This window comes from Hoplias malabaricus, chromosome Y, assembly GCF_029633855.1.
Source record: "Hoplias malabaricus isolate fHopMal1 chromosome Y, fHopMal1.hap1, whole genome shotgun sequence".
Taxonomy (NCBI): Eukaryota; Metazoa; Chordata; class Actinopteri; order Characiformes; family Erythrinidae; genus Hoplias; species Hoplias malabaricus.
Window position 1 is genome coordinate 9,199,056 of NC_089820.1, and position 17,844 is coordinate 9,216,899.

General features: G+C 36.0%; 1 protein-coding gene across 3 annotated transcripts; it reads right to left on the minus strand.

Annotated features, from left to right (window-relative positions):
- Nucleotides 1–7,059: 7,059 nt before the first annotated feature.
- LOC136679261 (B-type lectin plumieribetin-like) lies at nt 7,060–11,332 on the minus strand. Of its 3 annotated transcripts, XM_066657696.1 has the most exons (5): nt 11,237–11,332; nt 10,986–11,083; nt 9,562–9,757; nt 7,735–7,798; nt 7,060–7,449 (listed from the first exon to the last, which is right to left on the minus strand). In XM_066657696.1, the coding sequence occupies exons 2-4, from the start codon at nt 11,073–11,075 to the stop codon at nt 7,758–7,760; spliced, it is 327 nt and encodes a 108-aa protein (XP_066513793.1). In that variant the 5' UTR covers nt 11,076–11,083; nt 11,237–11,332; the 3' UTR covers nt 7,060–7,449; nt 7,735–7,757. The 3 variants fall into 3 exon arrangements, with proteins under 3 accessions (XP_066513793.1, XP_066513791.1, XP_066513790.1); XM_066657694.1 differs by having other exon boundaries at nt 7,060–7,798; XM_066657693.1 differs by lacking the exons at nt 7,060–7,449; nt 7,735–7,798 and having other exon boundaries at nt 9,323–9,757.
- Between the last annotated feature and the right edge of the window lie 6,512 nt (nt 11,333–17,844).

Genomic DNA, 17,844 nt, shown 5'->3' on the forward strand with positions numbered 1-17,844 from the left:
GAACTGTAGTTTCCAGTTTTTCATCATTGACCTGCTGCTCTCAGTGCCACCACAAAAAAACAACCCCCAACAGTATCATATTGCATCACGCAATACTACAAGGCACGCCCACTACAAGACAGGCCTACAACAAGACACGCTCGCAACTCGCTGTCCAGTCTGTTTTTCTGCAGTATAACGCAATAAAGTCTCTTCATTTGGGTCTTTATCGTTAATATATTATTAGGGTGACCAGACGTCCTCTTTTACCCGGACATGTCCTCTTTTTTCGACTTAAAAAAAAGTCTGGGCAGAATTCAAAAACGTCTGGAATTTTGTTTTTGTAGAGCTTACATAGAATTTCGAGAAGCGTTTCATTCACAAACTAGTCCCGCCCTCCCCTACTCCGTTTGGTTCACTTGAGTGAGAAGGGGGCGTGGTGAAGTAGCCTACAATCTTCGGATTGGACGGTCTGACTGTAGATCTATCGTTATTGGTCGATAACCTTCTTTGTAAACATTTAATTGGTCAGTCTGCACGTCAGTAGTCCTTGTTTACGTCAGGCAAAGCTCATGTACCCATGTACCAACACACGTTGGTAGGTGGATTGGTGACTCAAAAAGTGTCCGGTAGGTGTGAGTGAATGTGTGTTGCCCTGTGAAGGGCTGGTGCCCCCTCCAGGGTATGTTCCTGCTTTGCACCCAATGATTCCATGTAGGCTCTGGAATCACCATGACCCTTGAACTGGATAAGCGGTTACAGAAAATGAATAAATGTCTGTAGTAAACATTTTTGACACCAGTAAAGTTGTATTCATATTCAGATTACTCTCTTCAATAGCTCTCAAACAGTGAACACAAATGGGTTAATACTTGCAAAGTACTGTTTGAAGACAAGCACCTACAACTATGTCAGAAATGTTTGCCCTTTGAAAACCACAAAATATGTTGTTTTCTATGGGCTGCCGCCATCTCTGCAAGAGCTTAGGGACTGTCTACAAACTACACTACACAGTAAATGAACAGCAGGGGAAAAAAACACTTTGTGATAATAAGATAAAAAAAATTGGCTTGCGTATTGTCTTGCGTATTGATGCTGTAGCCAGCACATAATGCTTCAGTGCCCAGACCGGCCACAAAAGAATACACCTGGGGTCCAACTGGTCAGTGTAAGCTGCCAGAATGATGGACTGATTTACATGTTCAGGTCTAAACACCTTAGAAAAAAATACAGATTTGGTTTCAAGACAATTGACGCATCATACAGTCCTCATTGTCCCACAGACATTCAGAGATGACAGAAAATGCTTTAGAGCTCACAAACACACTCTGTAGTGGCCACACCCAAAAAGAACACAGTCTTCAGAGACAACCACTTGATACCAACCCTATCCAGAGGTTTTAATAAGTTACCATGTATGTACTTGTGTACTAAAGGCAAATACTAAGGGAAAGGACAAATCCTATGAGGTCTGAGCCTCCTTGCACCCTTCAAGAAGGCCATAATTAACTTAAGTGATACCAGGGACACGCCCCCACTCAAGGTCAGATGGCTCAAAAGAGCATCCAGCATCCAATAACATTTGTAGGAATGAAAGCACAGAGACCACTGAGCATGAGAGCAGGTCCTCTTAATGCTCTGTGCAACAGCACATAAAGGATGGCCACTATCCTTTATACAAAGTTTGGGTAGAGGTTGCTCTGGCATTAAGGAGACCATTATACTTAATGTGAGAGGGAAAAGAGTATTAGTCTCAGACAGTTAAGAGTTTTACTTAACTGGTTGAGTCCATCTGCCATTAGAAGGAAAGGAAATTAGAACCTGAATGGAAAAAAAGCGTATTAGCAAATAAATAATGTTTTGGAAACAAGTTTTGGAAGAGTGTTAATCATGTCACCGTTAGAACTGCATATTGTGAATATTGATTATTCATTGTTTATAAAGCCTAGGTATTACATTATTGCTTTTACCGGTGTTAGAAATTATATATTCCAGGGGGAGGGAACACTGATAGTCCATATCATGAGACCGTGAAACAGCAACTCAATGACCAACTTAGCAGTCATTGTTTTTTCTTTTCTCTATGCTCATAGACTTTTGTTTTGTTAATTTCATGTTATAATGGAGTGCTAATGTAAATAGTTATAAATAAAGCTGTATAAATAAAGGTGAAAGGGATACAAAATCAACATCCTGTGTTCCATGTAGTCATCCTTACAGTGCTACAGATCCCTCGCCTGACTCTACTCATAAAGAACATCTCTGTCCATCGCACTTTGATGAGGGGTGAGCTTTATCATAGAGTGATATTAAACCCAAACACTGAGTAAACTCCAAGTAAACAAAAAATATACTCATGTGAAACACGAGTTTCACATTAGAGTGTATGAGCTGAATACAGAGTAAAAAACTGTAGGTGATAATCACAGTAGCAGTGTTTTCTTCAGCAAGCTTAAAGGAACTACTTACATAAATGTAACTATCCTGCTGGCGAACTAAAAAATCTGATGCTAAGCCACAACACACAGGATAGAATGTAACACCTCATGGAGGACTGTGAAAATTGAAGCTAAGATGACGTGTTACTGAGCTGATATTGGCTGATGTGAGATGAGAAAAGAGTCCGTTTGCAATGAGTCACAGGTCGATAAAGTTTAGGTGATGTAACATGTGACTAACTTGGTATATATTTTTGGTCTAGAGTGCACACGTATGAGGAACATCCACCCAGTAAGTACCGCCCTGGCAGTCAAGAGATACGAAACATGACTTTTAACATAAGAATATATTCAGTAGAAGTGAATAATAATGAAGTATGATAATAATAATAAAGCAGGTGCTAGTAGTATATATCCTACATTTTCTGTCAAACACCTTCTGTGAGTGATTTCTGACCCTTAATTTATGACCCCTGATTTATGACCCTAAGTGACAGGTCAGTTTGATTGACAGGATTTGATTGACAGGAAGTCCAGGCATGTCCTCCACCCCACCCCAAAACCACACCCCGAACATATTGGGTTTGCATGTGGTATTAAAATTGACACTGGTTGTTTTCTATGGCTACACGCTTTAAAATGTCTACAGCGTGTGTAAATCAGACCCTTTTAAGAGATTTTAGTTACACCAACCGTTAGATCTAGTGCTAATAAAAAAATGTATTTATTTTCGCCAAGGAAGAAACGGAATGATCCTGCAAATTGTTTGTCTCATACTGTGTTGACCGCAACCGATTCACCATAGCTGTAATTCACAAATCCACGACCGTGTCGGTTGGCATATTCAAGGTCCAGTAGTCAATAATTTCCATACGAGATAGGCGCATTGGTGTCAGGATGGTCTGCTGGAAGAAAATCTTCAAACATGATTGCTTGTGTGTCTTGACGTCGTGTGTGCTTTATGTGGACTTTGTGTTTCTTTTAACAGACATCGCTGGAAGGCGATGATTCTCTTCTGCCCATCCCACAAACGTCATAAGCCAGAGAATAAAATAGATTAATTTTAACATCCCTAAAGTACTCACAAGGCCTGCTACAAAATTCTTTGCCATACAGTTTGTTCCTTGGTGCAACAACCAAATTGGTTTCACTAGCACTAGAACTAACGGTTGGTGTAACTGTTGAATCTCTAAAAAGAGACCGATTTACACACACTGTACCATTTTGAAGCATTTAGCCATAGAAAACCACCTGCATCAATTTAAATACCATATGCAAACCCTATGTGTTGGGGGTATGGGGTTGGGGAGTAGAAGCTGAGAGGATATGCAAAGACTTCCCCCGGAAGGAGGCAAACAAACTGACCTGTCACCTACGGTGTTAAATCAGGGGGTCATAAATAATTCACAGAAGGTGTAGAATATATTGTACTTAAGTTGGAATGAACCTTCCCGTTATCTTTTTTCTCTGTATTCAATGGTCTTTCTTGTTTTTATTCAATGGAAAACTTATAATCTGTTGGCATTATTTTCAGGTTTTAATCTTTATTTAGCAGTTTCTGCTGAAAAAAAAAAAAAAAAAAAAAAAAAAAAAAAAAAAAAAATATATATATACATACAGGGTGGGCCATTTATATGGATAAACCTTAATAAAATAGGAATGGTTGGTGATATTAGCTAGCTGTTTATATACAGGGAATTCTAATTCTTACTTCTTACTTTTCCTGCAGGATATATGGGTTAAACGTCATTAATATTATTTATTTTCTTCATAAAAACTGATTCAAATTTTCTAAAGAGCAACAGCCAATTTTCCCTCACATACACACAGAGAGTTTAAAAATGCAGCACTCACAGCAGTCAATAGATGCTCTGTGAGACATGTCGTAGTTTCTGGATTAATAGCAGTCCTAAAGCCTCTACAGCAGTTAGTGGATAATTATAGAGCTGGATAAGCATTAAGTAACTTAACATGTGTGGAACTTAATATGCAAATACCTGCTCACTTGTCATAACAGTCTACACAGTCATCAGATACTAGTTTAATCATGAGCCGATTATATAAACCACGCACACAAGGTAGGAAAGAATGAAAGGAAAAGTGACACTAGGAAAAAGAAAAAAGTGGAACATATAACAACAAAGCAAGAGCCCAACACCAGAAAAAAAGACCATTAATCTCCATATATAAAAAAAGAACGTGGGTCTGTCAAAAAAAGCCCACCCAGAGGAATGGAAATAAACACAATCCAACTTTTGTATATTACAGAAGAACTGGATCCAAACTCAACAGTACAGCATGGGTTTTGGATTAACTTGTAGAAAATATTAACCCATTTTTAAAGACTGAACATTGAAGGTGTGACTAAAATTTTAGCAGAGAAACATAAAGTGAAGTACAATTTATTTATATAACACTTTTTACAAACTAGCATTACCATAAATCAGCTTTAGAAACATCATTACACATTATCAGGAAACGTGAAGCAGAAAAGTTAACATATATACTGATGTTTTACTGATGTGATGATACTGATGTTTTAATATCGTCTAGTAATCGGTTAAACTTCCCCAAACACACCAGTACACTATAAAAGTTCCTTATGAATCCATTCAACTTTTAAAAATGACTTACAAGTGCTACGTTGAGTTCTCAGAAATTTTAGTTTCACCTATGCATTGTTGTGCAAAATTCAGCACCCTGCTGTGAGAGGCATCCCCTGTCAGGAGCAATCATCTTACGCATTTGATTTGATCAAAGGTAGCCCACTGCATTTACTTGGTATTGGTATAGTATATTGTAATGTTTTATATTAAATATTTAAATTGAGTGACATGTGAAAATTAATATATTCAATTGATATTCATTTTCTATCTAATCTCAGTTGAAACTTAGTAGACATTTTACATGCAAATGCGAAGATGTGTTTGTGTAGTTGTTGTATAAATGCTAGTGTCTGTTTTAAGGGGAATATAACGAGAGCTTTTTTGGAAGTTCAAGGTTTGGAACTGTTTGAAAGAAATTAATAGAAAGTTTACCAAATAAAAGGTAGACAAATTAATAATGAAAAAATGGAAAATGATAGATTTGCACTCTTTTCATGACAACTTTAGCCCAGTACTGCATATAGTAAAAATATAAGTGGATGTTAATATAATTTTATAAAATATATACAAATGTGTTATACAGGTGTCAGAATGTTTGGTGTACCAGGCCAATCATAACAAAATATGTGGTGGAAAATACTCCCATTAAGGTAATTATGGTTTGTTAGTTCAGGTCCTTCTGTGCAAGTATTGTTGAAATTTTGCATGGTGGGCAAAGATAAAAACTTTGCTATTTATATATTGTTGAATTAATCAATCGATCAATCAATCAAATATTATTTATATAGAGCTTTTCACAACAGAAAGTCAAACTGTTCTAACATTTTCAAAATATACATCTCTATGCAGCTTCTGAGTTGTCAGAATATCAGAAAGTGGCTTAAGCCCTAACTGAAGATGAACTAACTGAAGCCCTAACAACAACTTGCTCACATCTTCACCATGACCCTGATTTGGATAAGTGCTTACAGACTTTTGTATGTTTCTGTTAACAACCAACGATGAGAATTCACACACTATTTGAAGTGAAATCCTTCAATCTGTTATTCAAGGTAGCAGAGCCTTTTGAACTGCTTGGTATGGACCTAATTGGCAAACTGGTGACAACCAAAAGAGGGTCTCAGTACATATGTGTACTGGTCAGTGGTGTATCGAGCTTTTCAAAAGTGGGGGTGTTCTGGGATGGGGAAGTAAAATTATCATAGCCACATTATAATTACTGTCACGACTTATTATAACTTCCAGAATTTCTATATTTTATGTACATTAAGCCAACTGCCATCAGGACTCTCAGTGCCTGTCAGAAGCCTTTTTGAACAATGGCAAAGCAGAATCGGTCCATGTAATTTGCAAATACTGTATTACCAGTTTAAAACAACTATTATTTTAAATTGTTCATTAACTACAATTAGATCTGAAGTAAAGTGTCTATATTATGAGATGTCCACTTAAAATGTCATAGAATGAATTGCTTATTTAGGACTCTGTGCTACAAGAATAACTATGTTATTCTTATTATATGCCCCTATGGCTGAGAGAGAGCTGTGTGTTTCTGTCTATCACCACAAAAGTGTGACCTCCAAAATACGGAACAAACATTAGGTTACTAATGTAACCCCAGTTCTCTGATAGCATGAGTGAGGTGTCTCACTATGGGATACGCCCCCCTCTGCATATACCTCAGAAGCTCTATTATACTACACCAGCCTCTGGGCTGGCTGACAGGAGTGATGCTCGTGCTCCACCCATGTATATAATACGGTAGCATGATATCATAACGTCATTCAAAATAGGCACACCTCTTCCTCATTCTATTCTATCTATTGAGGATTGTCCTATTCCCGGCCTTCTGTGTTCAGATCACTTAAAGTGGAAGTTTCTCCAAACTTGGGAGATGATTAACTGCATTACCGAAAGTGTTACAAAACTTAACAGCCGGGACTTAACTTAAAAATTTGCAGCAGAGTTGCAAATAAGTTTATGTGGTAATTCAAACAGTGAATTAAAACTTACAGACAAGTTTAATTTCAGCCACATACAAGCAACGGTTTTTATTTTCCCCTCAACCCATTCCGCCTTAAAAGACGGGGAGCTTAGAGCTGTGTTTCCCCACAATTGTAGATTCCCTTTTAAAGCCCCATAGTAACACCAAAATACACAAAATAGTGGCCCAATTCCACCAGTCCAGGGCCACCACAATTTCAAAAATATACAAATAATTCAAGCTCTTCCAAAATCCTGTTTAATCCAGTGTTATAAAATTAGCAAGATAAAGTCTACTAGTCAAGTGAAATGTATTTGTATTTGCAACCTGATTGTGATACAAAGCAGTTTAACAGATGTTGAGAATTATAACAAAAATCTAAATTAATTACCCCAGGGGAGCAAGCCAAAGGCGATAGTAGCAAGGAAACAGTCCCTCGAAACTGGAGGAAGAAACCATTGAAGGAACTTAGACTCACAATGGGAACGCATCCTCCTCTGGTCAAATAAATTATAACCAACAGTGTTTAAATTTACAACAGCAGGTAGAAGCAGCCTTAGAGTCTGTGTGAATGGAAGTATTTAGTAGAGGCCTTTGCTGAATCAGCGCCATCATAAAAACAAGTGGTTGTGCATTGGGATGAAAAAGGCCACAGATACAAAGTTCTAAATGTAGAGTGGAGCGGAGGTGCAGAGTGTAGCAGATGCCAGGAATGGAGGGCAGATACCTGGTCTCAAAGCAGGTGAGAAGTCATCCATCAGGGTTGCACTGGGCATGAGAGCAGTCAATAACTGGGAATACAGTACAAATATAGAATCAGTTCTGTATGGTGTAAAGAGAATATCAATCAATGGAGATCTTCTAATATCCTTGTTTGAAACATATTTATCTAAAGTAGAATGGAACTATTTTGATGAAACAGAGTCAGAAGATTTGCTTGAACTCTTCAAAAATAGGTTCAGATGCTACAAGTACAATGCTTTGTAGAAATCCTTGGGGATAGCCATGTGTAACTCTGCATTAATGGCATCGCAGATATGAAAGACAGTGGATCACAAGATACGATGCGCCTGTAACTCCATTCAGGTTCACAGACCTGACGTTCAGCAACTAAAACAGGGTTGAAGTAGTTTTTGAGACAATCAGAGGGATTTATTAGTTTATTAGATCCAATTTATTAGATCTAGATATTTTCTTTCACACGCAGTGCACAGCAGGATTTTTTTCATGTGTGTGTCAGGCATGTTCTCACAGCTGGAAATATTCTGCATACTTTAGGTTGGGCTGTGCATCACATGCAGGAGATAAAGCATTACTCTGTGGAGCTTTCCCAGTAGTGTTGGGTATTGTTTGAACAACTTTAATCCAAATACCGGTACTATAATTGTTTGATACCTTGTGACATAAAATATTTTAAAGAATATTTCATATAAATATATTTACTATAAATTATAATATAATAATGCTCTACTTATACTGGGGAATACTGTTCTGTTTTTGTTTGTGCAATGAGTCCAGTGAGAATATTATGTGCCTGCTGTCTTAATGATAGGCTGCTGAAGTTTTAATGTTGGAATTATTTTTAAAACTTGTGAGAAAACCATACAATAACAACTTAATTTTTCCAAATAAAAATTCAGTATGCAATGTTTTTGTTTGTCAAATGCAATTCCACTCAAAATGAGCAGGCCACGATGGGGGAGGCTCCTGTTCTCGCACCATGTACTTTCTGTGCTCTGCGCAAGAGTGAGCAGGAAAGAGAGAGAGAGAGAGAGAGAGAGAGAGAGAAGGAAGAAGAAAGTAGGTGTTGGGGTCAGTAAGCGAGAAAGACAGCAAAAGGATACCATTTTTAATATAAAAACAGAGGTGCAGAATCTATAAACTGAATGAAAACTAACAGAAACATCTACAGGGAAGCAGACGTTATTGCAACCCATTAGTGAACCTGACTAATGAGAACTTGCTTTAATATGTCTTTAGAGATGTTTATGGAGACTTAGATCAAAAAGCTCTATGCAGGTGTTATGCAGGCCTTATGAATGAAGACATACAGTAAAGTTTTGTCTTTGTTTTTTATGATGCACTACAGAAGCATGAGCTGAACTTGCTTCAATGTAAACATCTACAGTATTCTTGCCAAAATGATCTAGATTGGTTCTATTATCTTGTGCATGGGAGAGAAAGTTTGTACACACACACACACACACACACACATATATATATATATATATATATATATATATATATATATATATGTATATATGAGAAAGAGAGAGAGAGAGAGAGAGAGAGAGAGAGAGAGAGAGAGAGAGATCAAAAGAGACAAGCCTTGGCATGAGGTTTTTCTCAGGTTTTAATCTTAATCAGATATATAGAAGCACATGGTAATAGCAGTCACACTCTCTTAAACACTTCTACAGCAGTAGCTCAGCTGTTTAAATGAATGTTTGAAGAAGTGAAGTATTAGAGTGTAGTTTTTTTTAATAGATTTCTTTTGTAGATTATTTTTTGGAGGACCACAGCACTGCGCCAGATTTATTAATGACCAGACTACCATCATTGCTGAGGGTCAGACGAAAATCCTGCCCGTTGCTGTTCTGATAGCTGTTACTGGCCCAAAAAGGATGCCCACTGACATCATATATGACCAGGTTTCCATCTGCCTGCATCACCAGCCTGGTTCCAGGTTTTCCATCAGTGTTGGATGCCCAGACTGGTTTCCAGGTGTAAACCACAAAGTTTCCATCATCCTAGACAAGAGAAACAAACACAAAGTCATTTAAAAAAAGACCAATGCAAGGTTAATTTATTGGAAATTTGTACAATCATTAAAAATTTTTATCAATTCTATTAACCATAAACAAAAAAGACTGTTTGTATGTGGCTGAAGTTGAACTTGTCTGGAAGTGTTTATTCACTGTTTGAATGACCACAAAAACTCATTTGTAACTCGAGTTGTTTAGTTTTGTAGTACTTTCAGTAATGCAGAGGGCTGTCACATGAGTTTGGAGACATTTCCATAATAAATAATCAGAAACAGCAAAACTAAGTCTATATTACCCACTTATGGAGCAAGAATTTAGTAATATCTTCATCTTGGTTCATGCTTTTCAAAGCTTGGAGCTCTCTCTGTTGTCAAAAATATCCAGATACCTCTGCCATGAGCAGAGAGAGAGAGAGAGAGAGATGGACCAAGACACATTAGACTGGTTTTGAGCATGCAAACAGACTGGAGAGCTGGCAAATTAAAGTTGTGAACAAAGTTAAAGTCCTAGTTCACAACTGTAATCAAAAACCACTTTTTAGAAAATTCAGTTCCAGAAAACACATTTCCTCAACATGTGCTATCTGTTTGCATGCAGGAAATGAGTGTAAATTAGTGAAAAGACAAACTGTCAGTCTCTGACCAGTATGCTAGGCTTTCTCTCGCTCTCTCTTAGACTAATTTTTGCTGTTTCTGATAACTTAAGGTGGAAATGTCTCCAAATTCGAGAGACAGCTAACTGCATTACAGAAAATGCTACAAAACTAATCAACTCGAGCTAGAAATGAGTTTCTGTTGTAAATCAAACAGTGACTCAAAACTTACAGACAGTTAAACTTCAGAAATGTATAAACAACAGATTTTTCCCCCCTCAAACACACTTTTCCACCTTAAAGATATTTAGTTTAGAATTGCCCACAATTATAGAAGTTCCCTTTAATCACTTCAGCTGAAAAGTAGAGTTGATCATAACAATTAAAAACTCAATATTCAATGTCTGAAGAAAACTTTCTGCTCCATATTATTTGAGGTACTTTGAAAATCCTTGTTTACAATGTGTCAAATCTTAAAAACAACCACACTTAAATATAACAAGGTGACCTAATATGAAACTATTATAATTATCATGATCTAGGTTTTCCCCTTTTATGAAATTGCCTTTCTGGGGAAAAATCTTTTTTTTAATTATTAAGGCTTTAGAATGTGTCTGGTACCTGAAAGATGGCTTTGAAGTTTCCGTCATTGGAGATCAGGTAGTCTCCTCTGTGTAGCTCCTGATTGGTGGACAGGGAATTCCTGCTCATTTTCCTGCCTGATATTTATGGGTTAAATGTTAAATGTCAATGCCATTAACACATATTTGTTTATTTTCAACATAAAAACAGGTTTATGTTTTCTACTGAACAAACAGCTAATTTTTCTACAGCACACACACATACATATAGTTTATGAATGCAGTACTCACAGCAGTCAGAAGATTCTCTGTGGGATGTTGTATGTTCTTGATTAACACCAGTGCTGAAGCCTCTACAGAACTCGGGATAATTTATAGCGCTGGACAAGCATTGAGTAGCACAGGACTGGCAGAGCATGATATGCAAATACCTGCTCACTTTTCCCAACAGGCCACACAGTTATTAAATATGTGTTATTCCTGAGCAGATTAGATATTATACAACCACTTACACAAAGAAAGAGTGAAATGAAAGCGAACAGGAAAATGTTGAACCAATAACAACCACACAAGAGCATCTCACCAAAAGCTTGACCCATTAGAAAAGGTCTGAAAATATGTGGGGCTGTCAAAAAGGCCACAGAGAGGACAGGAATTAAACTTGAATAAATATTTGTATGTGACACAAAGAAGAAAGACCCAAACTTGGACTGCATGGGTTTGAGATGCACTTGGAATAAGGTGTGACTACAGATTTACCAGAGAAACTGAAAGTCAAGTCCAGTTTATTTGAAAAGCAAAACTAAAGGTGTAACAAAGCAGCTTAAAAATAAAAAATAAAAATTACAAAATTAATACAAAACAAAATTACATTTTTGAAAGAGAGTCTCTTGAATAAAAAAAATAAATGTTAAAAAAAGTAAATGTGGACACAGTAAGTGCTGAAAATGTTCAGATGTAACATAATTAACACATAAACACACAAAGAGAGAGGGAGAAGAGACAATAGAGCCTCAGTCATGTGGGGAATTAATGCTTTTATATAAATGATGTTTTATATAAATGATATATATGAGGGCAGTATGGCGGGGCACTACGTAGTGTTGCTGTCAAGTTTGAGCATTACCTCAGGTCACTGTCTGTGAGTATTTTAAGTTTTTTGCCCCCTTGCACTTTGTTCTTCAATGATCAGGAGAACTGCAGAGCAGGCATGTTTTGAGTGGTGCCTCATTCTCAGTACTGCAGTGACACTGACATGGTGGTGATGACATGGCTGTGAACAAAATGGCTCCCTAATCCCTCATTAGTATTGTGCTATATGAGGCACTATTTATGGCACTTTTCCAGTACATGGTACTCAGGTTGGCTTTTCTGCTGGGTAAATCTGGTCCCTGGAACCTTACGTGCAGTTTCAAGCAGCTCAGTAGGGACTAAACAGGATGGAAAAACCATGCAGAGAGCTGGATGGTCAGAGAGATTTGTCAGTCACCACAAAATGCAAACTCCAGCACAAACTAGCCATTTGTAAAATCTCCAAGATAGAACAGCAACCATATTTGTGATAATTCGACTTACAATGGCAGCTTGTAAAGCTTGTGGCTTGAAGAAGTTTAAATGCTTCCTATATTGATGGTCAACAAAAAAGTCCAGTGAGAGGTGGACCTGCAGCAAGGAATGGAAAAGCACTACTTATGTGTGAGAACTGGTGTGCAGATGCCGTGTTAAATCTAAAAAACATCAACTAAGAACCCACACACAAGTTTAGCGCTGCCATCATTGTGATTTTCAAAGCCTGAGTTTTGCGACATCACTGACTACATTTTGCAGGGTCTTGCTCTTTCAATCTTAATTCATTTTGCAATCTTAATTCATTTATTTTTTATTCATCATTACAATTAAAGTAGTTTTCCTTGTCTGAAAACAAGAGTGATCTGTGAGAGATTTTTCCACTTTGCGTGAAGCTAAGGGCCAAATCCCAAATGTCTCTCTGTACAGCCAAGCGCAGGTCACAAAATAACAGTTTCTGCACTCATGTACTGTGCTGTAAGTCAGATGTAGGGTACATGTTTCCCTGTTGACTCAGACAGTGCACTATTTTAGTTTTATTATCTGTGAGGTGAACTATGTAGGGAGTCTCAAGCCTTGACTGACACAGATGAACAGAGCTGTGTTTACATATGTGACATAGATGTCCACACTAACATTTCTTTAATTTTAATGTTTAAATAAGCTATAAATGTTTTTAAACCTATTAAAAATCATAGTTCATATTTAAATATATAGACAGAAAATTATTAATTTTTCTGATTTTGCTTGTGTGTTTGAATCTATACAATTCGACAACTCAAAGAAAAATTGCTGACATACTCAATAGTGTGCTGGTATTAAGTGACACCGCAGTGGTCAGTGGAGCTGAGAGAAAGGACAGTCAGTGTAGAAACAGTGTTGGTTATAACGTTATTGTTGTTTGGTGCATATGGTAAGTACGTAATTAAACAGTTTTTGATATTGTACAGACCACACATTTCCATATATATTTCTTTATCTGCCCTAATAAATAATAGTGTGACAGCTCTCTGTGTCATAAATACTCTTAAATGTTTTAATATAATAGTATTAATAGGAAATGAACAAACTTTTCTTTACTCTTCTTTGACTAATAAAACAGAACATTCTATAGTCACATTCAATGGGACACTAGACAAACAGAGTTCATCTGATGAATTTCTACCTGAGTTTATGTTTGATAAATGTATTTACATTTTTTCATTACACAAGGACATTTTACTATATTACATTTTAATACAATTTAATCTGAGACAGCAGTGTAAAATTAAAATGAATAACACTCTTCCTCTCTCAGCTCAGAGAGCTCACAGTGTATCTTAGGCCTTAAAAAACAAAAAAAGACTAGAATAATATAAGAACAGTTGCAGATCAAACACAGAAGTTACTGGGGTTTGTTTTAGAACAGTGGACTGATTGTCCCAAAACCCAGTCCTCAACAACAGTGAATGTGTTTGGAAAAAAATGAGAAATCAAGTTATAAGACCTCAGGATGTGCAAAGGATGGAGAAGATTTATTTGATTTTCTTATTTTATCACCCTGAAATATTATTTCATCTCTAAACCTATTTGCTAATGGAATGCCCAGGTAAAGAATATTTTTTTAAGTTACAAAAACATTCCGAGAACATTACAAATAATTTAACATTCTAGGAATGCTGTCTTGGAATGTCCTTAGAATGTTGTTATATTATGTTCTTTGAATGTTCCCATAATATTCCATTTTGGTTGTTGGGAGCATTGCACTGGAATGTTCTGTCAAGGTGAATTTGTCCAGTTTTTTCTAACATACTAAGTTTTTCTTAAGTCTGCTTTGGAAATGTTCCCTGAAAGTGAAAAAAGACAATTTTCCTTTAAAGTTTCCAGAACATCTTTCCCCTGAATGTTACCTCAACATTGTTTACACTGAAAATTTTATGTTCTTTGAAGGTTTATAGTTCCAGTTGTCTTGTTCTTTCTTATTCACTCGTAGCAAGTTAGTAGAATGTATACACTATAACATATTTTGTGCACCGCAGTGGTTCTATTGTAGTGGTGGACTATTATAATGATAAAACTCAACTGCTATTATAATGACATACTAAGGCAAACATCAGTGCAAGCTTAATGAATTTAAAAATGTTTATTATTATCTTCATAATCATCATCAAGTTTAAATGAAGTCAAAAATCCAAACTTTTTAGAGGGTCTCTGTATGCTCCACCTGCAAGTAAACAAACAGGTTTATTAAGTATTTCTTCAAGCATTTATCAGTTCATATAAAGCATTGTTCCAGTCTACCCAAGCCATTCGGGGCAGTTAAAACACAAAGGTTTCTCAAAGTTATATTGCAGTTTTTGACCTACAAGTAGTCAGTGTGCAAGGGGTGTCTGTGTCTTCTTATTCCTTTTTTATTCATGACTACATTACTCGCTTGGGGTAAGGTTGTAATGCACAGCATACATTTAAAGGGCAATGCAAATGACATTACTGAAGAATTTAGCAAGTACACAACCTGGTAGCTCTTTTTGTGTTCTTTTGATAGTTTATGACTATACACACGAGTAATGTTGGCTTGACTGTGAATTATAATCATAAGAAAAATAATAATAGTAATGTAATGTAATGTGAATCTACACACCAGCATTTCAGATCACAATGCCTTGCCTTGTTCCTTAGTTAACTTACTGTCTGTGTCCACTTGCGTTTATTTATCATCATAGTCTTGATAGTGTCTGCATGTATATTTAGAGAAATGTCAGTTACTGTGATTTTATAGTGCAACAAACCTTGAAGATGTTTCAGACTCTTCTTCCAGTAAAGCAAGGAACTCTGAAAAAAACATGTTAATGTTTGTAAAAGAACTCTCAGTACAGTTTTGACACAGTATACATTGCCAACACTTTATATGAGAAACCCTTCTTTAACTCCACTTTTCTGGTGTACAGAGACTATAGCTCATCACTTGATGTGTGAAATTTGATTGCCTTCTTCTTGTCCTCTAGAATCAGTTTCTGATCACACAGCTGCCTCTGTCCAGATGTTGTTGATTGGAGGAACAATCTCAACCCAGCAGTGATATTGATGTATGTAAAAACTTTGGTAACACCACTATGTTACTACATTTCTAACAGTACTAATGTGAACATCACCACAAACTCCACCTTCAACATGACCATTCTGAACTGATTGAAAACTGATTGATTCTATAAAACCCAAGTAATACACAGTTCATAATTAAAGTGCATCTTAATTAACATATATTTATATAGAAATATGAAATGTAATTATATGTGTGTAAGACATTTGCCCAGCCCTAATATTTAAGGCATTTTGTATATTAAATTTTAATATAATTAAGTTTTCTGTAATTTTTCTAAATCATTTGCAAATCCTTTAATCATTGTAGACATATAAAATGCATAATAATAACTGTTTACTACAGATAAGTTAAAAGCTTGAACACAGTTAGGTCTATGCCAAACTTTTAAATAGTTCTATTTGCAAATAGTTCTATATCAGCATTTTTTTTAGTTTGATAACAGGCAATTATATAAAAATTCCACTGTAAATTTTCTTCATATTCAGGAGCCTGTCAGATTTTTGAGACATTTTGAAAATCTAGAGATAATGTCCAATGAATTAAGCCAAATGCAGTTTCTCCATATTCTATTATGTCCAATGCTATGTTTATAGGACTATTATATAAAAACTCCATTGTAAAGTTTTTACATCTTCAGGATATTAATAGTCTGTTATATTGTATTTTCAGTGAGACTTGCAGATTTTTGAGACATTTTAAAAATATAGAGATAATATCCACAGAAAAAACCAAACATATTTTTTCCACGGTATGGAAAATAAGTTCTTATTTTTCCATCTAACAGCAACAGAATGCAACTACTGCATAATTTAAGGTGGAACAGAAAATCAGAATAAAAAACTGGTAAATAGGTAGCCAACTCGTCATAGAGATTGGGAAGAGGACAAAACTAGTAGAAAACTAAATTACATTAAATTTTAATATACAAAATGCCTTACATATTAGAATTGCTGACCAAATCTTGGGCAAATGTCTTATGAAGGAAACTTTACAGATAAATAATTACAGTTTATTTTTCTATTGTGTTAATTAAGCAGCACTTTAAATATAAACTGTGTATTACTTGGGTTTTATAGCTTTGAAACTCTGGTCAGTCTTAACCTCCTTTCACAGTAGTAATAAAATTCAGAATTAGCCTATTTTGTGTTAAAATAATTTTAAATAACTGTATAGTGTGAGCATTAACGCATCACTTTAACTTTCTTTATGTAAAAGAATTTTTTTATGTAGCCAGAATTACACACTCGCTGCCCATTCCACATTAAATGATGCCATGCTCTGTTCCACCTTAAATGTCGCTATAATTTTGTTTAGTCCCCCCCAACCTTAAATTGAGAATAAATTTCTGAGACACTTTCTATGTTAAATTGCATAAATAAGATTTCTTTATTATGACCCAAGTGTACTGAATAACATAAAATAATGAGCACATTTATTATTATACCAATATGTTTTAAAGCTTTTTTGTTCATTCATTCATTATCTGTAACCGCTTATCCAATTCAGGGTCGCGGTGGGTCCAGAGCCTACCTGGAATCATTGGGCGCAAGGCAAGCTTTTTTGTGTAATATATAATTTGTAATTCTTTTAATTTCAGACTCTCTAAGGCTCTATTTGATTTTATGGTAATTGTTGCATAGTATTTAATAAATAACAATGTTCTGATACCAATTCTGTAAAGCTGCTTTGTGACATCAGTTTATTTATTGATTGACTGATAAACATTTGGTGAGATAGTTCAGGAAAGTTGAATTAAGGAACACTTAAAACTATAGTGCTGTTAGGAATAAGATTGAGAAACACTGCCATAGGTCAACTCGGCCATAGGTCAAACACAGCTGTAGGAAAATGGCTGAAAAAAGGAGTCTGTGTTCTCTGCTGATACTTAATCTGTGGAAATAGTTTTATCTATTATGATAGAATTTTCTTAAATAGCTGATTTTTTTTTCTTCACCATCAGTTAGAGAACCTTTGTCATTTGATAGGAAACGGTATCTTATTACACTGGGATGAAAGACAATTTGCTTCTTTGTCTGAGTGATTCTCTTGTTTGGGGAGTATGACCTCAAGCAGTATGAATTGTTCATAGAGAACACTGCACCAATCCCCTGGAGGAAGAGTAGGGTCAGACTGATGATTTTATTCACCATCACTGAGAACCCTAGTTGGTTCCCCGAAGCTCACGATCCCCTGAGCGAGCTGAGGCAACCTCTGGCATCCTGGAGTGGTGCTGTGGTGATCTCTAGCAGCC

What these genes read in the sequence shown, in the direction of transcription:
- LOC136679261 (XM_066657693.1), bottom strand. Translation starts at nt 11,075, where the DNA reads ATGAGCAGGAATTCCCTGTCCACCAATCAGGAGCTACACAGAGGAGAC. An exon ending in ACTTCAAAGCCATCTTTCAG is followed by an intron (nt 9,758 to 10,985) that starts GTACCAGACACA and finishes TCTCTTGTCTAG; the next exon opens with GATGATGGAAACTTTGTGGT.